At 40.7% G+C, this 26,388-nt stretch overlaps 1 protein-coding gene across 1 annotated transcript in view; it reads right to left on the bottom strand.

Moving 5' to 3' along the window:
• The window catches only part of LOC145425989 (alpha-2-macroglobulin-like), a 37,984-nt gene extending 13,466 nt beyond the window's left edge, over nt 1-24,518 (bottom strand). Inside the window, exons 1-27 of the mRNA XM_080299514.1 lie at nt 24,379-24,518; nt 24,119-24,299; nt 23,868-24,021; nt 19,212-19,264; nt 19,088-19,108; nt 18,176-18,341; nt 18,017-18,101; nt 17,770-17,920; nt 16,522-16,639; nt 16,320-16,429; nt 16,056-16,223; nt 15,594-15,821; nt 10,738-10,801; nt 10,498-10,643; nt 9,962-10,111; nt 8,978-9,121; nt 8,748-8,871; nt 8,512-8,650; nt 7,916-8,141; nt 7,301-7,427; nt 6,244-6,365; nt 6,107-6,158; nt 5,798-5,881; nt 2,583-2,759; nt 2,257-2,332; nt 1,192-1,348; nt 534-608 (exon numbers count right to left, since the gene is read on the bottom strand). Of these exons, the coding sequence (XP_080155640.1) occupies nt 534-608; nt 1,192-1,348; nt 2,257-2,332; nt 2,583-2,759; nt 5,798-5,881; nt 6,107-6,158; nt 6,244-6,365; nt 7,301-7,427; nt 7,916-8,141; nt 8,512-8,650; nt 8,748-8,871; nt 8,978-9,121; nt 9,962-10,111; nt 10,498-10,643; nt 10,738-10,801; nt 15,594-15,821; nt 16,056-16,223; nt 16,320-16,429; nt 16,522-16,639; nt 17,770-17,920; nt 18,017-18,101; nt 18,176-18,341; nt 19,088-19,108; nt 19,212-19,264; nt 23,868-24,021; nt 24,119-24,299; nt 24,379-24,458 (3,378 nt within the window). The 5' untranslated portion in view covers nt 24,459-24,518. The remainder of the gene's footprint in view (nt 1-533; nt 609-1,191; nt 1,349-2,256; nt 2,333-2,582; nt 2,760-5,797; nt 5,882-6,106; nt 6,159-6,243; nt 6,366-7,300; nt 7,428-7,915; nt 8,142-8,511; nt 8,651-8,747; nt 8,872-8,977; nt 9,122-9,961; nt 10,112-10,497; nt 10,644-10,737; nt 10,802-15,593; nt 15,822-16,055; nt 16,224-16,319; nt 16,430-16,521; nt 16,640-17,769; nt 17,921-18,016; nt 18,102-18,175; nt 18,342-19,087; nt 19,109-19,211; nt 19,265-23,867; nt 24,022-24,118; nt 24,300-24,378) is intronic.
• Between the last annotated feature and the right edge of the window lie 1,870 nt (nt 24,519-26,388).

Below are 26,388 nucleotides of genomic sequence, written 5' to 3'. Positions count from 1 at the left end.
TTGATAAAACTCAAATATTTGCCGGTATTTTTGTCTGGACCCCTTTAGTCAAGATAAGATAGTTATTTGATTTTGACAAGTTTATTCTGGCATCTTTTCACACTTCCACACACTTACCCTTCTCAGAATGGCACAGGCATCACTAACAATGATCATGACTTGCATTGTTGACACTGAAGCTGCTTTAATATCTTGATGCATACTCCATATAAAAATGCCAATAGAAATAACAAAGGTGAGCTGTGTCATCTGGTGATGTTGGCTGGTAGTGGGCAGTGTTGGTCAAGTTACTTGAAAAAAGTAATCAGTAACTAATTACTGATTACTTCCCCACAAAAGTTTAGGTTTTTTTTTTCGCTGTAAAAAGAAGTTTTCTTCCCACACAGTGAACAGCGGACACTAATGTTTTCATCACCTTTTACGGAATCAAACTCAAAGTAAGGTCAGTACTTCCACGCTTTAAACGCTGCACGCTCATACTCTCTCCCACACTCGATATATTATCCATTGTTGATCTGCACACAGCTACTCACATGTTGGGATGTATTCATTTCCAAGAAGGCAGCAGTAACGTACGCACTGAGAGTCACTTCATCAGATATACCACCCTGTCAACAGAAGACATCATAGACACTTTATCATCAATGCACCAACATTCAGGGATATGAAGTCATGAAAATGATTTTCAGCTGCATGTGGTTTTAGTATCATGAATGTCTTCATGCATGTTCAAACATCCAGCTAAAGAGATGAGCAGGAAGTTGATTTTGTTCATCTGGACATTGTATTTCCAGTGAGATGGATGTTTCTTCACCTCGGGTTTCCCCAACCTTATAAACAGTTTGTGTAGTCATCTACTAATCAGAAGGTTGGTGGTTTGATTCCCAGCTGCTCCAGCCTGCATGCCAAATATTTGTGGGCAAGATACTAATCCCAAGTTGGTCTCTAGTGCATACTTTGTATTTTGTATAAATATGTGTGAATGCTACATAGAAAGCAGTGCTGGTGTGAATGGAACAAGATGTATAGAAATTATTTCTTAAATAAAATAATAGAATATACTGGTGTGAGCTATTACGGTATTTAGTACAGTGTTTCCCGTGTTTGCATGACAATAGTAACAAAATTTGTTAAAGTTCGTCCACACTGGAGGCTGTTTCCACAGTCTAACAGCGAAGAGCTGCAGGTTACCTTCATTCCGTTGTTGAAGAGTTTCCCAGACTTTTCAAAACAGCCATTTTCTTGTTGTTTATGTTGCAGCCAGGTCTTAGACTCTTCGATCTTCCTGGGATCAATAAAGATGAAAGACTGAGCTTTGGCAAAACTTCTTACCACAAACGCAGTCAGCCTGACAGAAAGAAAACAACACTTACACGTCTTACAATGATGGAAATGTTTGGCTGTGAGGTCACATTAAGAGAAAGAAATACTGATCATTTTGAAAATAAACTTGAAATTTCAAGGTTAAATTTGAAAATGTATTTTGAGACAAAAGCAGAAATGTGGATATCACAGCTATTTCAGGACAAACTGCCACGGTTACTTTCCCCTCTGAATTAGTGAAATCGTACTTCAGACTCAGTTTTAGTAACAAGGAAGGAACTGATGTCATTGTAGCAATAAAAACAGCGTGGCAGTAAGTACAAGTACACTGAAAAGCAGAAAGTGGTGCAGAAAGCTGCATGTGTTTAGATTTGTATAAAAGGAAATGGCTGCTAATGTACTGATGCAAGGATACCGATGGTTCCACGCTCGTGGGATAAAGAGGATCTATGCTGTATCACAAGACCACTGATTTATTTCACTACATCTACTCAAGGCATTTTATACAGGGTATAGCAGTCGTTTGAAGCAACAACTGTAATCATTTCAACTGTTTTCTTAGATTTGAATTTGACTTTTTTTCACAAAACAGTATTAAGACTTTATTATTGAAATAGTATTTAGACTTTTTCTTAAAGTAAAATAACTTTAAGCTTTAAAATTTGACTTTATTCTAATAATGATCAATAACATTTTTATGTGGCTCTAATGCTCCTTCCTACCTACTAAATTACACAGTATTAACCAAAAGGTATTGTTAATGTTGGCTTAGTCAAAGGATTAAATGGAGAATTATTTTAAGTATTAGAGGTAGACATGTTTATGTTATTAATGGGTAGTCAAACTTCAAGAAACGTCTTCTGTTTGGTGGGACATTTAAAAACCAGTGTAACCTCTCTGGTTTAGGACATGTTTGATCAGTGATGTTCTCACCAAGTGTTTCCTGGTCCTGTTCCAAATGTGGTGTAAGCACCGTCAGCACTTTTGTAGTTGAGCTGTCTTTGGTATCCTGTAACAACAGGGACACCATGATCGAGACATTGTTGCTATGGTGATGATTGGACTCCATTTGTTTATGGATCTGCATGTGTACATCGAGATTTGGGAAATTCAATGACTCTTGCTGACAGATGAGGAAAATGACACATTTGACCAGAAACTGCGGCTAATGTTCTGCCTCCTGTCGGCTTGTTTCTTGAACCGTGTGTGTTGAAGTGATTCAAATGATTTCCTTCTTAGAGGAAACAATAAAAACTTGCCACTGGTGAGGAAGTTAGTAGCTTTTTCCATGATGGCTGCGGTGAGCTGCTGTGTGCCTTTCAGGTAGTGGAGGATGTAGATGTTGGGGGCCAGGAGAGCCATGTTCTGCTCCCCACATCCATACGGCATCTGCAGCAATCCATCCAGGTTCTTCAGAGCCCGGCCGAGGATGTCACCTGATCAAAAACATTGATTCACTAAAACTAACAAAACTAGCGTAAAACAACTTTGTATTATTGGGCAGAGATAACCTGAATACTTCAATATGCAATTTTAAATGATGATTTCATTTGCTGAGCGAAAAAACATCCAAACTGAAAATCGTAGATTGACTGTGATTAACCAAATATTTCTGGGAAGACTGAGTTTCATTTCACCAACAGGACCCAGGCCTGATTAAGGCCAGACCTGCTGGATCAAGAAATCACTCAAGTACAATCTGTTTGATAAAAGGGCAGCAGGCTAAAAGACGTCAAAAACAAACACGTCGTTGCCATGACCAAAAGAAATTCCAAAATAGGCGAGAAGTCTTGAGATCTATCAGTTTGGACAGGGTTAAAAAACAATTTCTACAGCTTTGGAGCGCCAGTGCACCATGTTGGAACCCATTATCCACCAACTGAGAAAACTAGAAAAGATGTGGCCGAAATTACTCCATAAGCACATCGACGACTCACCGAAAAAGTCAAGCGAATCCCAACAACACCCAGAACTGAAGGCCTTGCCTTCCTCTGTAAAGGTCAGAGTTTACGATTCAACAATACAAAGGAGATGGGGCAAAAACAGCATTCATGGACAAAACCACTGCTGACCAAGAAGAACACAAAAGCTTATCTCACATTTGTCAAAAAAACATCTCCATGCTCCACAAGATATTTGGGAGAATATTTTGTGGACTGAAGAGAAAAAGTTTTGACTTTTGTTGCATTTGGCTTAAAAGTTACGCATCATTTCATAGAAAGAACATCATACCAACAGCAGTGGTAGCAGTGTAATGCTCTGGGGCTGTGTGGCGTAGCTTTGTCTGCAGCTCAGCTGCAGGGGAGGGGTGGGGCATTGGGTTCAGGCGGTTAGCGACGGAGGAGTCTGGTTAAGGCAGCTGGTGCCCAGTGTTAAATCATGCCTCTGCTGTTTCAGTAGCTCGCCACGACCTGGAGGGAAGAACTCTCTACCAGGAGAATGTCCAGCTATCAGTTTGTGCCTTAAATCTAAAACTTGGGCTATTAACCCTCTGGGGTCAGGGTATAATTGGCCGTTTTTGACTACTTTTGATTTTACCTCTAAAGCTCACCTTTAAAAACTGTTTATCTTGCCTTGTTTGGTATCGTTACTTTCAGCACAGCTTTAAATATCTGAAATTTGAGTTATTTTTTCATTTTGGTATACTATATTAGCACAATTGATCTAAATTCAGACAAAAATGTCAAAATCCGAGTAGAAAAAGTTTAATTTTTTACTGTAAAACCCACAAGCATGTTTAATGAATCATTTTCATAACTTGAAATGCAAATAGATAGAATAAAATTATGCACAAATTTTGCAAACAACAAAGTTATATGGTACTATTTACCTAAAAATGCAGCCCAGGCCTCAGGCGTTTTTACATAACCATTTAAATCTATTTACAGAACAATCAGGTGTGCTGCATCAAATAAGAAGGCACACAAATGATTTGTGTTCAGTATAAGACAGAGGAGAACAGCACAGGCCTAAACCAGGTCTGACAGCAGGAGGAGCACCAGTCCAGTTTTCCATGTGGGAACAGCGTTTACACTGGAATCTGCCTTTGACGGCGTTTTTGGAGCAAATGTGACATTCATGGTAAATGGCCTGCATTTGTATAGCGCTTTTCTAGTCCCTAAGGACCCCAAAGCGCTTCACACTACATTCAGTAATTCACCCATTCACACACACATTCACACACTGGCGATGGCAAGCTACATTGTAGCCACAGCTGCCCTGGGGCGCACTGACAGAGGCGAGGCTGCCGGACACTGGCGCCACCGGGCCCTCTGACCACCACCAGTAGGCAAACATGGGGTTAGTATCTTGCCCAAGGATATTTGGCATGCAGCCAGGAGGCAGCCTGGGATCGAACCACCGACCTTCTGATTAGTGGCTGACCTGCTCTGCCACCTGAGCTACAGTTTTTTAACCCAGCCATTCAGCAGTATAACTGACGCACAATACAAGACAATAACTACACAACACACTAACTACAGCCTCCAAACACGCTAAACGTCACTAATGTGTGACATATGAAAACTCTCTCTCTCTCTCTCTTTTGCTCGCTTTCCGTCACTACTAAAAATGCCGTTCTCCCTAAATAACCAAGCGTCACATGTTGCCATATCATTTTTTGATTGGCTGACATGGTAAACTCTAACACCAATGGGGAATGGGTGTTTTTTATTTTTATTTTTTCACGCGCAAGCAGAGAGTGTTTGCTAGCGCTGTCTGTAGAAAACAACGTTTTTACCTTCTTCCTGCTGTAAACGCCACTGTTTTGTAAAGAAGAAAACTTTATGTGTATTTTTTATCATAACTCTGGTTTTACGTGGCCCATCGACACAATTCAAGAACTGGTATATAGTCTGACGTCCATTACTTTCGACCAACAAAACAACCTGAAGAGCCGGTTGGGAGCTGAAAGAGCCGGCTCTTTTTAATGCGCCGATCCGAAAGAGTCGGTTCTCCAACAAGAGAAAGAAATCCCATCACTATCTTGTGGCTGTGTCGTCTTAAATTGGTCATGTGATTTTGACGTGTCGGCGCATACGTCGACCGCAGAGGGTTAAGATGGAAAATGATCCAGAACGCCAGAAAGTGGCCGAGTCAAAATCTGGACTTAAATCCTACTGACATGATTCTGCATGACCAGAACGATTGCGCTGGAAAACCCTCTGGTGTGACTGGGCCAAAACTCAGCGTTTCAAAAACACTTATGACTAAAGCTAGACTGCAGTTCTTCCTGCACAGAATGGCACAAACAGCCTTTTTGGGGTCCATTTCTTTTTCACACAAGGCCAGGAAGACGTGGGTCTATCTATAAATGAAATCATCTTTTAAAAGCTGAATACGGTTTTTACTTTTACTTGAACATGAGGTCTCTTTTATTTTCTGTTGTTTTAGTAATTTGCCTTTTTAACAAAGCTTTGACCTGCCATATTTTTATTTGGCTGAATCAAAATTGAGATGAAATGATGAGGTTTACCCAGGACTGATACAGAAGTGCGGGCAGATCCTTCTATCACATTCTCAGGCAGATGTATCTCTGCTTCCTCCGTCAGCGGGCTTCCTGTGTACAGACACAACAAACGTCCAATCAGGAAGTCACGACTACAACAGAGTTACTGTTCAAAGTCACCAGGTGGCCTGATCTTCAGCACATATTGTTACATTTTGTGAAAGTAAAAGATGAAAATTTGGCACATTTTATGTACACAGTGCACTCCACTGCTAATTTAGGTCATTTGTTTACTGACATTATTTAACTGGTGTTGCTGATGGACATCACACTGACCTTTTGGACAAAGAAGCCAGTTGTATGTCTTTGTCGTCTCAGTTCCCTCAGCCTGAGGAAAAGTATCTTTAAAATGAGTAACAATTTAAATTTTATGAGTAAAAATGTTTTTCTCGTCTTGTATTTATGACACTGACCTTCACTATGAGAGATTTGGTGACCACGTCGATGCGACCTCTGTCTGGTACGCTCACAACCTCATTATCGCATGACACATGGGACGCTACGGCCTCAGCAGACACAGTCACATTCACAGCCCCTAAAAGCAGCAGCACAGGTCACCTTCTTTATCTCTCCATTAAAATAAAGGTTCCTGAGGTTATTTTACAGATTTTGTAGAAACCAGATGGAAATGTGTTGGGACAAAAGATGGCAGTTAACTGTGATCATACTAGATCTAAATCTAGATCTAAAGCTAGATTTAATGTTGGTTCTAAATCGAAGGTAAGATCAATTAAAATTGGAAATTTTACTGCATCAGGCATGAAAAACATGAGCTGAAAAAAAAAACAGTCCAAAATGATGTCAGGGTTGCTGCTGAGTCCTGCTGGAGGCCAAAGTACTGCAAATCATAAGATCCAATTAAGATTAAGAAGAAATCATTTGCATGGCAATACAACTGCAAACAGTCTGTTCTAATGATACTGACCAAGGGAAGCATGCATAATGAATTGAAAGGAAGGTTTCAAAATGACTTGTAATTGGCTAAGACAGCTGCATTAAGTAAAGCATGAGGATGGAGGCAGCTGCTGCCCTCAGACTGGAGGTATAGATGTTCTGCCCCACTCCCTACAACCCCCACGTTTAGCCTTCCAAACACAGGGGTTATATTCTTGCTTTACCTCGATTTGCAGCTGCATTTGACTGTCTACATGTCCTAGCTCTACACTGCACACTCACTGTCGTCTAATGCAAACACAGCTTTCTAAATTCCATGAATATAGCTTATTTGGTCTCAGATTCTCTCATTTTATTATGATAACTTATATTTCAGCAGTATTTCTCACATAGTGTTTTTATAATTGCACTTTATTGTTTTAATCTCATTTATTCTATTTAGCCATCATATGTGGATTCTTTTTAAGTCACTTCCTGAGAGTTCACTTCCTGCTTCTGGGTGCTGCACTTGGGTCGTACTCAGCCTGCCACACAGCGGTTTCCTGGCAGTGTGGAGGACCAAAGCCTGATCCTCACCTAAGGCTGTTGGGATCATGGTCCACCTGAGGGTCTTGCGCTCGTTGGCACACAAACAGGATGTGTACAGATCACCAGAGAGAGGCGTGAGGGTGTAATCTGAGGACGGCCCAGGAGTGACAGTAACCTGTACGAGGAACACAGACATGGCTACATTTAAACCTGAGTTCAAATGTGAACACATTTTTAAGCATCTAAACAAATGCACAAGTTTGATGTTATGAACTCATGATCAAAGTAGACCTTCATTTTACTTGGATACTTTAATCACTCCCTTCCTAATCGTTTCCCTCCATCTGTTTTCTTACAGCCTCCACACTAAACTCTGTTCTACAAGGTGCATGAGCGCACAAAGAAAGCTAGAGGAGGGCTGGTAGTGTAAAGACATGTGATTGGGAAATCCTGGTGTCAGTGCTTGCAGGTGAGCTTGCAGGTGTTGGTGAGCAGGGGCCCTTCAAGAACGGCCTGCATCCTGCATGGTTATATTGCAGAAAAAATATTTTCTATTGTATTTTAATAACTATGATATAAATTTTGCTTAGAAAGTCATGTTTTCAGTATGGCTTTCCTTGGCTATGAACAGACATGTATCTAAACACTTTAATCATTCATTACCATGATGCAGCTGGTCAGGTAGTTAAAGACAGTCGCCCTCAGTTCAAAGTGCTCCCCCCGGATGATGGAGTAGGGCATGGTGAGTTCAAGGAAGAAAGGTTGGAAGACTTTCATTTCTTTACGAGGAGCCAAACCAAAACCCTGAGAGGACAAACAGAAAGCCTCCGTCTCCCAGGTGGTGATGGTGTCTGGGACAGTCAGGGACACGCCCCTTTTTCCATCGTCTCTGAAGCAGCAGATACACACAAACATATTCTGTAACATAATCAAACATGTTTTTATGTCTATAAATTACTTGTATAACAGTGTAGTTACATCCTGCAGTGTGAATTACTTGTTTATGTTACATTGACAAAGTAAAAGAGCTCCACGTTGCTGATGACAGTGAAATAATATATCCCACCAAACTTTAAATATGACAAAACATCAGCCTGGAGGATCAAAACATGCTAAAGAAAAAACTCACAATTATTCCATTTTCATCTTTTTCACGTGGGCCAAGACACAGCAGAAAGTTCACATGGGTTTCTAAATGTGATCGTATAAACTTTTTTAAAATGTAATATGCACCAGATCTCTTCACAACAGATACTTACCCAACTTCCACCAGATCCCAGATCCACGTCTCAGGGAAGAAAGAGCGAGCTGTCTCTATTGGTGGAGGAAGCTGCCCAGCAGGTTCCACAAAAGGACTACTTAGTTGAATAGAACCATCTCTAAACCGGGGAGCCATAGCTAAATAAAAAAAGAAAAATTAATTTCCTGTTTTCTTTTTGGTAAATACAAAGCAAAATTTATAGCCAGACACAACACAAACAAGTGAATGATTCACCATAGTAGACATGAGGAGAGCCATCATGGTAGACACCAGGGCCATCATGGTAGACTTTTCCTTTGAACTTGAGGCATGAAGGCAATCGAATAAGCAAGTTTGTCGCCATCTTCAGTCCGACTTTCTAGATATTTCAGCAGCACACAAAGATCAGCAAAAACTGGTGCAAATACAAAAACTGTTGTATTTAGATTATGTTTGATGGACTCACAGGTATACTTGTATTTTACCTGGAAAACTGCATAAGCATCATTTTGCCCTTGACTGGGGTGCGGCAAAACATATCTTTTTGGTCTCACATTAAGGCATTCTGTAGCATCATTAACCTCATACGGGATATATGAGGATTTCTTGAGTGGGAGCAAGTCAAATATCTGAAAAGAAAAGTGCAGTTCAGCAAAACCTCCAAACATTGCCTGCCTGCCTGGTCACATTTGATCCACATGTGTTTTTTAACTCTTACCTGTAGTACTGGTGTAAATACAAGTACAGATTAGGCTCAAATCAATTGCTACATTATCTAAGAAGAATTCTGAAAAAATAAATAAATAAAAATGATCAAGTCAGCAGTAAGTGTTCGCAGATGTGAGGTGTTGTAGTTGAAGTATCTGTTTACCAAATGTTACAGAAGTTCTACAATTTTACTATAAACACCACATCGTTCTTAGTGATTTATATGGCTACAGTAAGTGTTCTCCATTTGAAGCTGTCTCTGTAGCTCCTTAAACTCACTAAGTCTCACTTTTTCCAGGTTTTGCTGTATGTTTAACATCAACAAATACTCACGTATTTGAGCAGTTTTGATGCAAAGTTAAATTCTTCTCAAGTAAAGCAGACACTGACTGGCAGGTGATACATGGTTTGCATGGTTGAATTATTTGCTAAAAAAAGTCATGATCCTGGATTTATCTCCATGCTGAAATATTAATTTGCCCAAAAGGAATTAATTTTATAAAATTAAAATATTGTTGTCTGCAACCACATGAGCAACAAGCATGGTACTTACTTGCTAGAAAGACTGTCATCACAGACACATGCATATGTAACCTTGTATTATTTCTATGCTAGTTTGCTTTAAGACAAACTCAGCATTTGACTGTTTAAAACAGTTCAATGTACGACTGCCCAGACGTGAGCTGCTGGTAACTCACGACACTACGGCCTCTGGAAATAAGGGATGTGTCCACCTCACTGGTGTTAATATCAGCAGTTACCTTATCTGCATCCAGAGTCTTCCCAGGCTCCTTGATGAGAACGCTCTTGTCGATGGCGCTCACACCACACAGAGAACGTGGCAGGGCCGTCACCTGCATGTTGGTCTCTTCACCTGGGACGGCTGAAGACGGTGAAAACTCCACTGACACCTGACACACACAAAACACCCGTAGAAGTTTAGTGACTGTGATAACTCCCCACGCACTGCTGGCTAAATGAGCTGCTTCACCGTGGTGAGTGACAAATCACGAGTCCCATGAGATGGCTGCACACTACATTGGACACTGTATGAACTGTAGGACTTGCATCATCATTGAAAAAGTGCTTGTATAAATGGGAGTGAGCGGGTCATGAGGTCATATAAAGAAGCAATTTGAGTCCTCAGGTAGAGTAGAAACAGCTGTGCAACAACCAGTCCATTTACTGATGCTAGAAATCCTCAGGTGATTTAGCCAACTGGAGATGACTTTGATTTGAACGACATGGCATGACTGCAGACACCAAACACACAGCACACCTCTAGAATTACACTCACCTTGTTGCTGAAGCATTTGTCAGTAGAGAAGTCAGCACTGTGGGCAATTACATCCTCACTTGGCAGGACGGCATAAGCCACAACCTGGAACTCTGGAGCCATCTCAGGAGACACTCTGACTTTAAAGGACACCTGGCCCTCATTCACTGAAACACAGGTCCAAACATGCATCCACAGATCAACAAAACAGACCAACGTCAATGCTTGGCTGTGGCATTTGTGGAAATATGGGAATTTTACCCGATCTATCTTGCACTTCAACCTGTGTTTGTCCTTGCATGGTGACAGCTCCTCTGGACAACACCTGGAAGACAGAAATCATTTAAAAACAAGAATGAACTAGCACTGATATCTGTGGACATCAGAGATGGGCAGTAACGCGTAATCCGATTACTTTTTTCAAGTAACAAGTAAAGTAAGGGATTACTATTGCAAAAACGGTAATTAGATTACCGTTACTTTCCCGTAGGAACGCTGCGTTACTGCGTTACTAAAACTGTGATTTTTTTGTGAGAATGTCTCATGACAGTGACGTAAGCAAGTGCGACGTTCGTGACATCAGCTGTGTGCAGATCAACAATGGATCATATATCGAGTGCAGAGAGAGTATGAGCGTGCAGCGTTTAAAGCGTGGAAGTACTGACCTTACTTTGAGTTTGATTCCATAAAAAGTGACACAAACATTAGTGTCCGCTGTGCGTGGGAAGAAAACTTCTTTTTACAGTGAAAAAAACCCTAAACTTCCAACAAGCACCGAGTAGCTACGACGTAATGGGAAACTCACAGAGAAACTGGCGGATTCTTCCACTGACCGCGGCACACCTGCACCAGGGTAAACCTCCGCCTACCCCACTCCTGCTTTACAGGTGAAAATAGAGCAACAGGACCGCTGAGTCTTTGACTTTATTTATTTTCTGCTGTGTTTTACTTGCATCTATTTGAAAGACTGAGTGTAAACACAAAAAATATTTTATTTTATTTGCTGGAATGTGCAGAAAATAGGTTTAAATGTTAAACAGATTTCTTCCAGTCAGAGAATGTTGCATATAATGTAATGTTTGCTTGATGCATAAACTTTAAAGATTAAAACTAATAAAACAAGTTTTAAAAAGAGACTTTTTCATTTGATTACATTTTGTATGATGGATTATGCAGAAAAAGTAGAATTGGGCTTCATCACCTATTCAGGTTGTAAATTGTGTTTTTAAAAAGTAATTAAGTAACTAAGTAATTAATTGCTTTTTGGGGGAAGCAATCAGTAATTAGTTACTGATTACTTTTTTCAAGTAACTTGACCAACACTGGTGGATATACACTACCAGTTAAAAGTTTTGACACACCTTCTCATTCAGTGGTTTTTTAATTTTAATTTTAATACTTTCTACAATGTAGATGCATACTGAAGCAAAGAAAAATATATAAATAACTGTAAATATGTTTTATGTTTTAGAGTCCTCAGAGTAGTCGCCCTTTGCTTTACTGGCAGTGAATGGTAATGGTAATTGGACTGGTTCTTATATAGCGCTTTTCTACTCTTTCTGAGCACTCAAAGCCCTGTACACAACTTTTCTGCACAACAGTGCTGCAAACCCTCGCCTGACGTGTTTCACCTCACAGGTGAGCCTTATCAGTGTCAACTGGTGGAATCTCCTGCCTTCTTAATGGGGTTGGGACCATCAGTTGTTTCGTCCAGAAGTCAGGTTGGTACACAGCTGACACAACTGTTAGAATTCATATTTGAATGTGTCCCCAGGTGCAGTCACAAAAACCATCAAGTGCTACGATGAAACTGGCTCACATGCGGACCGCCCCAGGAAAGGAAGGCCAAGGGTCACCTCTGCTGAGGATAAATTCATCAGAGTCACCAGCCTTAGAAATCACAAGTTAACAGCAGCTCAGATTAGAGTCCAGATAAATGCCGCACAGAGTTCCAGTAGCAGGTAGTGATGGTAAATTTGATTCTTTTTGCTGAATCGAGTTTTAATGAGTCACTCACCAAAGTGAATCGGGTGTTTTGAGTCATTTGAGTCACTGAGTCAGTTGACCAGAGAGTCCAAAAAATTTACATTTTCACTCAAACTTAATTTGTTTCTATTTTCATGTAAATCCTACTGCTAAGATGAGTGATTGAAAAAGAAAAACAACTGTTTTTATAGAGCAAAAAAGAGCAAAAAAAAAGATTTCTAAAGGGAACATTTATTTGATTTATTTTTATTTTATTTTATTAGTATTTTCCTTAAATGTGTTAAATATATATTTTCTCATCTAAATGTCCACTGAGCTGTGAGCCAGGGGGCGGAAATGCGCCTTAACATTGGTTGCCAACCAAGAAGAAGAAGAAGCTGTGAGCCAGGAGGGAGGGGGTGAGTGAGTGATTCATTTATGCTACGATTCAGCCAAGAAACACAAGAAATGGACATTAGACCAGTGGAAATCTGTGCTTTGGTCTCATGAGTCCAAAGTTGAGATCTTTGGCTCCACCTGACGTGTCTTTGTGCGACAGAGAAAAGGTGAATGGATGGTCTCTGCATGCATGGTTCCCACTGTGAAGCATGGAGGAGGAGGTGTGATAGTGTGTGTGTGTGTGTTTGGGGGGGGGGGGGGGGGGGGGCTTTGCTGGTGACATTGTTGGGGATTCAAAACTGTAAAAAATATTCAAAACTGAAGGCACACTGAACCAGCATGGCTACCACAGCATCCTGCAGCCACATGCCATTGCATCATCTATTTCCCAACAGGACAACGACCCCAAACACACCTTCAGGCTGTGTGAGTGCTGTTTGACCAAGAAGGAGAGTGATGGAGTGCTGCACCTGATGGCCTGGCCTCCACAGTCACCTGACTTAAACTCAAAGGAGATGGTTTGGGATGAGATGGAGCGCAAAAAAGGCCAACAAGTGCTCGGCATTGTTCACCAAATGATTAAATATGTGTTCATTCATTTTGATGTTTTGATGCCTTCAGTGAGAATCAATCGAAATAATTCAATTTAATTTATTTATACAGCGCAAAAAACCCCAAACCTGTCACCTCAAGGTGCTTTATATTGTAAGGTAGACCCTACAATAAGATTAATAACAGATATGATTCAATGCAGAGAGGTCTATTAACACATAGTGAGTGAGAAAGGTGACTGGAAAGGACAAACCCAATGCATCATGGGAATCCATGCAGCCTACGTCTATTGCAGCATAACTAAGGGAGGATTCAGGGTCACCTGGTCCAGCCCTAACTATATGACAGGACATTGGCCAATCAGATGAAAGGAAGAAAAATAGGGTCAAAATTTGTACTTGTAACTTGAAACTTGAGTGCAGAGTTTCTCACGTATTTTTTGGCTAAGTCCACACACAAATTCTTTTTTATGCACACATAAATTCTTTTTACACATACAAATCCTGAGAATCCCAAGATGCACAAAACAAAGGATTAGAAAAATAAAACAGAAAATAACTAAACGTGGAGTCACTAAAAGACGAGACTTGAAAAGTGCAGGGGAAACACAGGGAAAGCATGATTAACTGAGAGCAGAACCCAGATGACTAAAACTAAGAAGGCCTAAGAATATAAATACTTAACAGAGAGAGAAAACTAAGGATATCATGAACAAAGGACCAAACACTGAGGCTAATTACTAAGCTGACAGAAAATGATGAGGGACAAAGCACAGGGACCAGACCTGAAGTCTGTGGAACCAGCTTCCACTTTGGTTTCAGGAGACAGACGCCCTCCGAGTTTTACGTTCAGGCTTTTTCCTTTTTGATAAAGCATATAGTTTGGGCGGGATCAGTATTTATGCTGCTATACACTCTCTTCACCCATGACTGTATTTCCTCCTGCGCGTCCAATCTCATTGTTAAGTTTGCCGATGACACTACAGTGCTCGGACTTATATCCAACAACGATGAGACAAACTATAGGACAGAGGTGCAACAACTAGAGTCATGGTGCCACGACAATAACTTGGTCTTAAACACCAAAAAGTCCAAGGAGATCATTGTAGATTTCCGGAAGAAGGGTCATAACAACCATCTGCCTCTCTTCATTGGCAGTGAGGCGGTGGAGAGGGTGAGCAGTTTTAAATTCTTGGGGGTAACTGTGACCGAGGACCTGTCCTGGGGCAACCATATCACCTCAGTTGTACGGAAGGCCCAACAGCGCCTCTACTACCTGAGGAGACTGCGGAGCGCACACATACCCAGATCTCTGATGTTGAACTTCTACAACTGTGCCATCAGCAGCGTTCTGACGTATGGATTTCTAGTGTGGTTCCCCAGCTGCACCAAAGCCGATCAGCAAGCACTCCAGCGGGTGGTGAAAGAAGCTGACAGAATTATTGGAACAAGTCTGCCAGAGATCAGTAATATCTTCCCCACTCGCTGTCTGAGGAGGGTGCACAGTATCCTGCGGGACCAACATCACCCTGCGCGCCACCTTTTCCATCTGCTGCCCTCAGGGAGAAGGTACAGGTCTATACAGGCCAGAACATCCAGACTGGCCAACAGCCTGTATCCACAGGCTGTGAGGCTCCTGAACTCTCTGCCCCCCTCTCACGGACAATAACCATATCCAACTTCTTAATAGCAATGAACTGGTCTGCATTGGTGCATCATATCTTTATTCTCTTCCCCCTCCTGCCCCTCCCCCTCTTTCTTAAATAGATAACTATCATATCTGATATCATATCTCACAGTACAATAATATTGAATGGGTTGCATTGTTGTACTCTGTCATGTTTCTCAGGTCTCTGTCTGAATTTCTACGAACATTACTTGTCATGTTCTCATGTTATTGCTAAGGATTGTCTTATTGCATTGGAGTCACACTGGGTTAAATATGTACACTTGGGTTTTAAGGGGTATTTATTATTTTCTTCTTTTTTTTGGGTTGTATGGAAGCCCCAAACGCAATTTCATTGTTCCGACAATGACAATAAATAAATACTATACTATACTATAGATCGAGGCTGCTGGATTCTCATGATGGACTGAAAGTGTCTTCTTCAGTCATGATGGGCATTACAACAGTAGTTTTTTAGCAAACACACAAAAGGTCTGGCCATGGTAAACTTTGTAGTAAACCCAGAGATAACTCACCAGATAAATGACATCCACAGACCCCGGAGACTCTCCCACTATAGTGTAGTTGACTGATACCTCTTCTTCTGCATCACAGGACACTGCTTTATCCTTCTTCTGTACCTCTAGAGAGCTGATTGTTTTAATATCAGGAGAAGACGGCTGGGACATGGATAATGTGTGAAATCCCCTGTCATAGTATGCAGTTCTGTATCCTGGGTAGCCCAGTGTTGGTGTCAGGCTTGCCTAGTTGGGGATAGGAAACAAAAATTTAAAAACTTGATCTACAAATAACATTGGTCAACGAGGCTTTATAAGCAAGGCAAAGGTGGAGGAAGATGAGTCATAAACTGTTTCAGGATTGCAGCTTATTACTGTGGGAGGTATTTGGACATTTGCAGCCTATCAGAAACCAATTGTGGCTTCATGCTGCTGTCATGGCTGCATTAAATTACACATTGTTTCCGTGTGTCAGCTCACATGGAGTTGGATATCCTGGTCAAAGTTATCAGTGCTGAAAGAAAATGAGGCCACACCGTTGCTGTCAGTTGTCAGATTTTGTAGTGAGCGTGGTTGCCACATTTGTCCCGTGAACAGGTAGACCGGTGCGTCACAAACTGGTGTATTATTGTGGTACACTGCTCTGACCTGTTGAAGAACACAATGCTCTATCAATGGAAAATACAAACAATTTAAATGTGCTTTGTACGACAAACTGAGCTGAAAACAACATGTTAGGCTTACTTTTCCTTCCACATTAGATCCCCGTTCCCAAACCTTGGGCACGTTAATGAAAGACACTTTTCCAAGGACGTAAGAAATCGTGACTCTCTTCTCTTGAGGGAGTGAAGCACCTGAATGTAAAAACTTTCATGTTACAATCTGTGAATGCCTTTTTGGTTAAATACACATCGATGTGTCATTTTAAAGGAATAACACAACTTGCCTGTTCCCTCTTCTTCCACTTTGGCCCTGATATCCAGAACATCTTGAAGCACCTTTTGGTCCATTTTAGTAAAAATTGACATGTTGAAGGAAAAAGTTGCACAGCCAGTCTTGTCTGCCTGGAAAGAACAATAAAGAAAGAAAATCACTGATACAAGAATAAACCAAAATTAGAATCAAATCTCATTCACAATCGAATCTATAAAATATATTAAATGTTCAAACTATGAGATTTTACAGAGTCATGAAAGACTTGAGCTCATTTAGAATTTGATGAAAGCAATATGGTTTAAAAATGCAGGGTGGGGGGACAAAAGTCTGGAGGGGTCAGTTGTACTAAACATAAACAGCTGAAGGAACATTTTGCAACTGATTATGTTACCTGGCAACAGATCATTCAGATAAACGTGTATAAAAAGATCATCATAGAGAGACAGAGTTTCTCACAAATACAGATGGGCGGAGGTTTACAAATCTGCAAAAGACTGTGTCTACAAATTGTAGAACAATGACAGAATAATTTCATTAATGTAAAATTATCAAGACGGGGAATATCTCATCATCTGCAGCGCATAATGTCATCAAAACATGCAAAGGATAAGGCTGAAATCCACTATCAGATGCAGTCTCCAGGTCCTTGGGCAGCAATGCATGAATAACTGTAAAAAAGGTTTTTTTTTTACATTCCTTTATTTGCATCAGGTACTTTATGTTGACCTATGAACCATGCAAGCACAACAAGGACACCTGCCTCAAGGGATTATTGTTTCTACACATAACAGACAACTTAGAAAACAACCAGTTTGAACTTGTATCACATTGTTGAGCAGCCTGTTGCAAAAGCACATCCTTTATTCCCATGTCCTTCTTTGAATCTAACAATGGGGTTTGAACTCATGAAAGCTTGCCTGAGAGACTTCAGGCTGTATTTCTATTTGTGTTTGCATGTTTCAGTAAACCCTGTAGCTATTCATTCTGCTTGTGTCAGTGTAACAGTCTGAAATTGTATTCTCTTGTGTGTCAGACATAATGAAACACACCACTTGCCTTAGCTCACGGCTGAATGAAGGCACATAACCCAGTATGTGACATATGAGACAATGAAACTGTAGGAAAAAAAAGTGAAGACAACACATGGCGCCAGCTTAACTGAGTACAGCAGGCAACCCGTGTGCTGTAATGCTAATGCAGTGGCCTGAATGTACCCAAAGAATCAGAGAAAAAAAGAGAAATGAAGCCATAACTGTACCTGCTTTGTCTCTGTGTGGCAGGAGCCACCCATCTGCCATATGGCCAAAAGATCGTAATCGTACGACGATATACCAAAACCTCTATTCACATTAATAGGTCTGCACACATTGACTGTAACACGTCCTGGTACAGGCTGTCCATACGTGTACCTGTTTAAAGAAAAATAAGTAAACATTATGAGTCATTTGCTCTCCAAACTCCAGATTTTACAACACATAATTTGTCCTGAAAGAACTTTTCCTTACTTTGCACACACTTTAGCTTCAACGTCTTCCTGCCCAATACTCACTTCTTCAGATATATTTACTGTCACATCAAATTTGGGTAAAACTGGGGGAAATATGAATGTCAGCATTTGCACTCCATTACAACAAAGAATTTAAGAATAAATAAGACTGACTTACCATATTTCTCCACTTTGAAGTTGTGAGATATTTTCCTCTCACCCATTGACACAATGATCTGGTACGGTCCCTCACGGGCCTCAGTGTCCAAGGAGTAAGAAAGCTGCAGTATTCTACTATTGGATGTTTCATTTAGCCACTGTCCAATCCTGTTACTGTGAGGATCCTGTTAAATCAAATTGCAGTGACAGCAAATACGCATAGTAGTTTTATAGATACATACATACATATACATACACACACACACATATATATATATATATATATATACACATATGGTTTCCCCTGCCTCTAAAATGACAACAATGGGAATGAAAAGGCAGGTGTAAAAACACAATAATTCTTTTGAACATTTGTTTATTTGTTCATTTTCTATAATACCAATGAAAGGAATAATAAGCTGGTAATGCCATTGTCAGCTATGAGTCACAGGGAGCTAGCTTTCTAACTTTACTGGCAGTGCAAAGTTGTGGTGACAGCAGGGCTTGACTGGTAATCTGGCATTCTGGACATTTTCCTGTTGGCTGTAAGACCAGTACAACTCTTTGTTGTCAATATCATTATACAGGCTTAAAGACTGGCTGGAATGGCAGCTGCACCTGACCCTACGAGCGCTGGCAGCAATCTCTCTGGTGTATTTTTTTGTACACTACTTTTCACTTTTACTTAATAATATTTTAAAGTAATGCTACTCTTACTTGAATAAAATTTTTGGATACTCGACCCACCTCTGTATATATGCAACCCAATTTGTCCAGTTTTGAAACTGTCAGTGACCTGGAGTAATACTGCAGAAGCAGTGTGTACATAAGCAGTGAGCAGGGAACAATCAAGTCTGACTCCATGTGTTCAGCATTGTGTTGATGCATTTACAGCAGAAGTAAAAAACCTTTTCTGGAGATATTCTCTTACCTGAAGTTCAATGACATCATACTGAAAGAAAGAACCAAAGACAGGTGGAGTTAAGAAATTGTTGTGTAAATCACTGCATCTCAATTCTAAACAGCATCATTAATAACACTGTTCAAAAACTCACCAGCTGATTGGCCGGTCGCATCTTATTATCCATCGCAACGACTCTGAAATTCACTGTGAGAAAAATTTTAAAGAGATTGTGTCTCTCTTTCTCTCCTTATACTTTAAAACAAAGGTCCATTAGGGTTGGGGCCATGACTGCTAAAATTAACAAAATAAACACTTAATTACATTACTAATTAAAATGGAAATAATTAATTAAATATCTAAACAATTTTATTATTAATAAATTATGTATTTTGAGTTTCAATTTTCAATTAAATATTTCATGGTTGCTGTGCTGCAGTGCATCGTGAATTAATCTGTCACTGCAGTTTATCAACGGACACAGCATCTGATTTTTACCCTACACAGCAAGTCAATACAGATCTCAGATAAGGGACTGATATGAATTGGTGGTTATGTGGACAGGCCGACCAAATGCTTGAAGGTTGCACTACATAAAAATAATAAAATCATATTTGGTGACACGGCAAGTATTTTAAAATATTGCTTATAGTGTAGCTCCATCAGGTCCGAATGGCTGTGTGCATTAAGCAGGGCACACTAAATAAACAGACACCCAGCCAAAGCATTAAATTGTCTGTGTCCCTGAGTTTGATGGGTGACAGATAAAACTGATTAATGAACACAAAATAATTAATTAAATTGAAAACCAATAATTGGACAATGAAATAATTAAATATCCTTGTAAATAATCAAAATGAGAAAAAATGAATTGAATATATAAAAAGATCATTAAATATGTGTTGGAAACTGGAAATCAGAAATAAAAACCTAAATATGTGTTGGTGTACGCTCAATTATCCAGGTAAGTAAATCTCCAAAAGTTGATTCTGTTCATCTGGACGTTTTCAGTGGAGAAACGTTGCGTCACTGATCCAGGTGACTTCTTCAATCTCAGCTGACTGCAGGTTTCAATCTTATAAACAGTACATTTGCATAATGACTGAAACCAGCCCACTGAAGGAACAATCTGCTGTTCGCTACATGGAAGAAGTGCAAAGCAGAGCTCTGGTATCGCACCCTGGCTGGAACAAAACAAAGTCACTAGTTCAGGATTTCCCCACTGAAAACATCCAGATGAAAAGAAACTTTTGAGATCATTCAATACTTTTTTACATTTTTTAAATGAAATTACTGATATTTAATTAATGTATATATATACATATATACTTTTATACTAAGTTAATATACTGTGTTGTGTTGTTTGTTGCGTTGTGATGTGTCATATCGTGTCGTGTTGTGTTATATGTAGTGCCGACGTAGGACATTTTTTCCAATTTCATTGTACTACTGTACTATGTATGACTGTGCAATGACAATAAAGAGTTATCTTATCTTATCTTATCTTTTATATATATATATATATAATACATGAGCGGGACACAGAAAGGAATTGGCAAGAATACCAGAGGCGCAAAACACCAGCTACTGGTAGACAGAACAGTCAGCCGAGACTGCAAGACCAGACTGACCAACCTGTGCACTGCCTGGATTGATTACAAGAAGGCCTATGACTCAATGCCCCACAGCTGGATACTGGAATGCCTAGAATTGTACAAGATCAATGGGACCCTAAGAGCCTTCATCAGGAACTCAATGGGGATGTGGCGTACAACACTAGAGGCCAACTCCAAGCCCATAGCACAAGTCACCATCAAGTGCGGGATCTACCAAGGAGATGCTCTGTCCCCACTGCTGTTCTGCATAGGCCTGAACCCCCTCAGTGAGATCATTAACAAGACTGGCTACGGATACCGACTACGGAACGGAGCAGTTGTCAGCCACCTCCTGTACATGGATGACATCAAGCTGTATGCCAAGAGTGAACGAGACATCGATTCACTGATCCACACTACCAGGCTATACAGCAATGACATTGGAATGTCGTTCAGACTGGAGAAGTGTAGTCGGATGGTAACAAAGAGAGGGAAGGTAGTCAGAACTGAGGGGATTGAACTACTAGAAGGCAACATTGCAGACATAGAGGACAGTTACAAGTACCTGGGGAGCCCGCAGGCAAATGGGAACCATGAAGAGGCCGCTAGAAAGGCTGCAACCACCAAGTACCTGCAGAGGGTCAGGCAAGTCCTGAGGAGTCAGCTGAATGGTAAGAACAAGATCCGGGCCATCAACACGTACGCCCTGCCCGTGATCAGGTACCCTGCTGGGGTAATAGGCTGGCCAAAGGAAAAGATAGAAGCCACTGACATCAAGACAAGAAAGCTCCTTACATGCATGGAGGGTTTCACCCAAAGTCCAGCACCCTGAGGCTGTACGCTAAGCGGAAGGAAGGGGGCCGGGAACTGGTGAGTGTCAGCACCACAGTCCAGGATGAGACAACGAACATCCAAGAATACATTGGGAAGATGGCCCCAACTGACCGAGTGCTCAGTGAATACCTCAGGCAGCAGAAACCCAAGAAAGAGGAGGGAGACGAGGAACCATCATGGAAGGACAGGGCCCTGCACGGTATGTACCACCAGCAGATAGAGGAGGTGGCTGATATCCAGAAATCCTACCAGTGGCTGGAAAAAGCTGGATTGAAAGACAGCACAGAGGCACTGATCATGGCAGCACAAGAACAAGCTCTGAGTACAAGATCCATAGAGGCTGGGGTCTCTCACACCAGGCAAGACCCCAGGTGTAGGCTGTGTAAAGATGCCCCAGAGACAATCCAGCACATAACAGCAGGGTGCAAGATGCTAGCAGGCAAGGCATACATGGAACGCCATAACCAAGTGGCCGGCATAGTGTACAGGAACATCTGTGCCGAGTATAACCTGGAGGTCCCGAGGTCAAAATGGGAGATGCCCCCAAGGGTGGTGGAGAATGACCGAGCTAAGATCCTGTGGGACTTCCAGATACAGACGGACAAAATGGTGGTGGCTAACCAACCGGACATAGTGGTGGTAGACAAACAGAAGAAGACGGCCGTAGTGATCGATGTAGCGGTTCCGAATGACAGCAATATCAGGAAGAAGGAACACGAGAATTTGGAGAAATACCAAGGGCTCAGAGAAGAGCTCGAGAGGATGTGGAGGGTGAAGGTGACGGTGGTCCCCGTGGTAATCGGAGCACTGGGTGCGGTGACTCCCAAGCTAGGCGAGTGGCTCCAGCAGATCCCGGGAATAACATCGGAGATCTCTGTCCAGAAGAGCGCAGTCCTGGGAACAGCTAAGATACTGCGCAGGACCCTCAAGCTCCCAGGCCTCTGGTAGAGGACCTGAGCTTGAAGGATAAACCGCCCGCAGGGGCATGCTGGGTGTTTTTATATATATATGTATATATTAGGTGTGCAACGATACACAACATTCACGGTTCGGTTCGATACTTTGGTGTCACGGTTCGATATTTTTTCGATACAAAAAAATGTTCATGCTTTTTTAATTTGTCATTTATTAAAATTATAAATTTATATTTTAACTCAAAAGTACAGTTTTTAAATGTAATGTTGCTGAAACAACAAAATAATAAAAAATATATAAATCTATCTGATGGAGAAATCACTCATCTTTGGAAAAGAGAGTTTATTACAGAGAAATGGCTCTTTCCAAAATAAATGCTATACTATTTATCTATCTTCTGGGCTATATTCTCAGCAGCATATTAAACATATCAGGTCCCCATGAGGAGAATCCTGTGCTAACGGCTGTCTAAATGACTCGGGTAAAGTTTGTAGCATGCGTGCTTGTTGTTTTTGTCTGCTTCCACTTGTCTTTGCAGTAGGATGATGTCGGCGTAAATGTGCAGTCATATTCGTTGTGTTCCCCACTAGTGCTGTCAGCGTTAACCTGAAATGACGTTAACGCCACAACACGGCAAATCTCTGTAAACGAGCTACCGCGTTCGACTACCCCACCTAGGCTGCACTGTAGAGCGCAGATCCACTGAGCTCTCAACACAGACAGCGTCCACAGAAGAAAAGTTGATAAAATAAATTGAAAATTTTGTATTGTTCGATACATATGCGTACTGAACCGAAAGCACTGTATCGAACGGTTCAATATCGATACAGGTATTGTTGCACCCCAAATATATATATATATATATATATATATATATATATATATATAATTTATTTAAATTTAATTGATATCACTAATTTATATTTTAATTAACAAGACATTTCATTTATTGTCTAATTATGTGTTTCATACATTTTGGCACCCGTGGCCCTCCATTTTGGTGCTTTCAATTCCATGTTTGAACATAATTTAATTGTGAACAATAAAACTATTAAAGATAAAACCATTAAACTTTCACATAAAATGAATTTGACTCTAATCAGGGACAGATAGTACAAAAAATAAATCATGTCTGAGTAATATAATATGGCCTTTGTCCTTTGGCCGTGCACTCTGAGTATTCTGCATCTTTTATTTTGCATTACTGTGAATTTTTAAAATAGTTATATTCAAAGATGGACTCAGATTTCAAAGTGCGAACAAATATCTCGGTCGATGGACCGTATTAAATATCTTGAAAAGCGTCTGCTAAATGAAGCACAACTTTCACATCAATCATTGCATGTGTGTCCAAATTTTGGACCATAAAACTTGTTACACAAATTGGAGATGGTGGAGCAGCTGGCTCATGATGATGGAATTTGAATGAACTACATGTCTTATATAACATAACAGCACATTGTTACCTTTTTGTCCAGGGAGGTAGATGGGTTTATCTGTTTGGATGAATGTGAAGGGATCAGACGCTCGGATCATCACTTTTCTGACTTGTTTGGAGTAAAATGTGTCTCCTCGTACCTCCACCTGAAAATGTTGCACCTCCTTTTGTACCAAAGGAGCCTGAGACAGTGGGATATTTAGATAGTCATTAAAGCTAATAATGCTTACGATAACAACTAACAAACGCATTTTGTGTGTGAAAGTGCTGGTTGCCAACCTCAAACTGAACACAGGTTTGAAAGGCCTCATTTGACGTATGCGTGAATAAGGTTGTGTTCTTCTCTCGGGACATCAAAGTGACAGTCATGACCAGAGTCCCACTGGGCTGTCGGAGAGTTGCACAGAATTTGGCCTCAGCTCCAGCTTCAATAACTGCAGGAATGGCCACCAGGTACTGGCTGCATACAGCATCACACATACAGCAGTTACTGCAGTGAACAACTCACACAGACAAAAACACGCTGAAGACAAACTCACGGTTCAGCCACCGCTTGATCCACATGCATCCAGCTCAGGAGGACACACAGAGTGCAGCTCAGGATCCAGAGACGGTCCATGACTGGTTGTGATAATCCTCAGTGTCAGCTTCTGCTAAATATCGGCTGATCGTCCCCACCCACATACACTGTAACAGCCACGTGTTTGAAACGCACTCATGTACTCTGATCTCCACAAAGTCAATCACTTACACATTTACAAAATCCCAATCCTGCTTTCAGCAGTGAACACTAAACTATAGACAACAGTAAAGTTTGTCATTCAGTGTAAAACATTACAGTAACATACAGTGCTCCAAGGTGATGTTTCTAAATCAGCTCCAAGTTTAATTTGGCTGTTACAAAAAGTTATTTCTGTTTCGAATGTGCCTGTTTTACTTAATAATGTGCATTTTCTTACCGTCAGTGCTGGGATATCCCACTGTAGTGTGTAACTACTGATATTCTCTAAAATCACTGGGCGTTACAGTAAGTGTAGCCACCAACAGTGCCCTTTACCCAGCGTGGGATGTCTGACTGCCATGTTTTTGACCTTATTTCTCAGGAAAGACTAAACAAACGTTTGTGTAGTGATAACAGGCTCAAACAAAACTGATGGATTCATCAGTGATGTCACAGACTGCTATATTTGCTTAAAAGACAAAAATCACAATGTTTCTGTCCAAATTAAAAATGAAACATGTTAAACAGCTTTTGTTGCACTTTAGTAAACAACACAGATCAAACTTCAGCCCACTGAAATAACTGCAGTGACAGTCACACTGCTGAGTGTGGAGGGATTTCTGGTCTGGTTTTTAAACTGTAACATTGCTGAGAATGAGTCATTATCTCTGACCCTCTGGACCCAGCAGTATTACCCCATGTTATTCTATTTGCCTTGTTTGATTTGTCTTTACGGGAAAAGGGTTTTTGTTTGTTCTGTCTCACTAAGGGGCTGTGGGGGTGGGGGGGCATGCTTTACACACATACAGATGTGTTAATCCATAAATGTTAATACAGTTTGTTAATACTTGTTAACAAATGCAGAAAATAAAGTTTGTTTAAAAACAGTTAACAGCATTGAACCCATGAAAGACTGAAGTCTGTACTGATATACTGAATATTTGCTGCTGATATGATATTATTAGATATTTATTATGATACATGTATTTATGACATGAGCTCACTCATGGTTACAGCGCTGGAACGTGTGGCCATGGACCCAAAACAGCATGCTCAAATCGTGACAAACTTCATAGATCTGGAGTGTGACCCCATAAAAGACAACCCCAAATCTGCTGGTCTGGGAATCCAGCAGTTCATCTAAACAAAAGGCACTTAGCCTAAAACTACGGTGGCCCCTAGAGACAAAGCACGTACAAACTCCAAAACACTTGCAAACTCCAAAACACATGCAAACTCCAAAACACATGCAAACTCCAAAACACATGCAAACTCCAAAACAATTGCAAAATCCAAAACACTTGCAAACTCCAAAACACTTGCAAACTCCAAAACACTTGCAAAATCCAAAACACTTGCAAACATCCTTATAGAATATGATGTAACACTATAGATCAACTTACCTCAGAATATATAAAGCATATAAACAATTACAGCAATATGATGCAACAAACACAGCAGTACTACTAATCCAAAATACTCAAAGCTTCATAGAACTGAAACAAACATTTATTTTTAGCTCCATTCAGCTGCTGATACATACTTTAGGTTTCTGAACATTAAACTTGTTGCCTTTCATAGTGTGTAACTTGAAGGCCCTGAGTACTTTCTGCCACACCGAAAACACTGGGATGATGACTTTATTTGAACATTAGCTAATAAGACTGATTCAGGACAGACAGTTATGTTAAACTTTCCTAGCAGTCCTTCACAAACAGGGAACAGTCTGTCTATTCTCTCCATCTGTCAGCTGCTGCTGGCTCTTCCTCCTCCTCTTTCTCACACACTGCTGAGTTTGTCCTGGTGGATCATCAGGGGTGCAAAGCCT

The sequence above is a fragment of the Astatotilapia calliptera genome, chromosome 3, assembly GCF_964374335.1.
Source record: "Astatotilapia calliptera chromosome 3, fAstCal68.1, whole genome shotgun sequence".
Lineage (NCBI taxonomy): Eukaryota > Metazoa > Chordata > Actinopteri > Cichliformes > Cichlidae > Astatotilapia > Astatotilapia calliptera.
The sequence above is the reverse complement of the archived record's forward strand: the minus strand, read 5'-3'. Positions and strand labels throughout refer to the sequence as shown.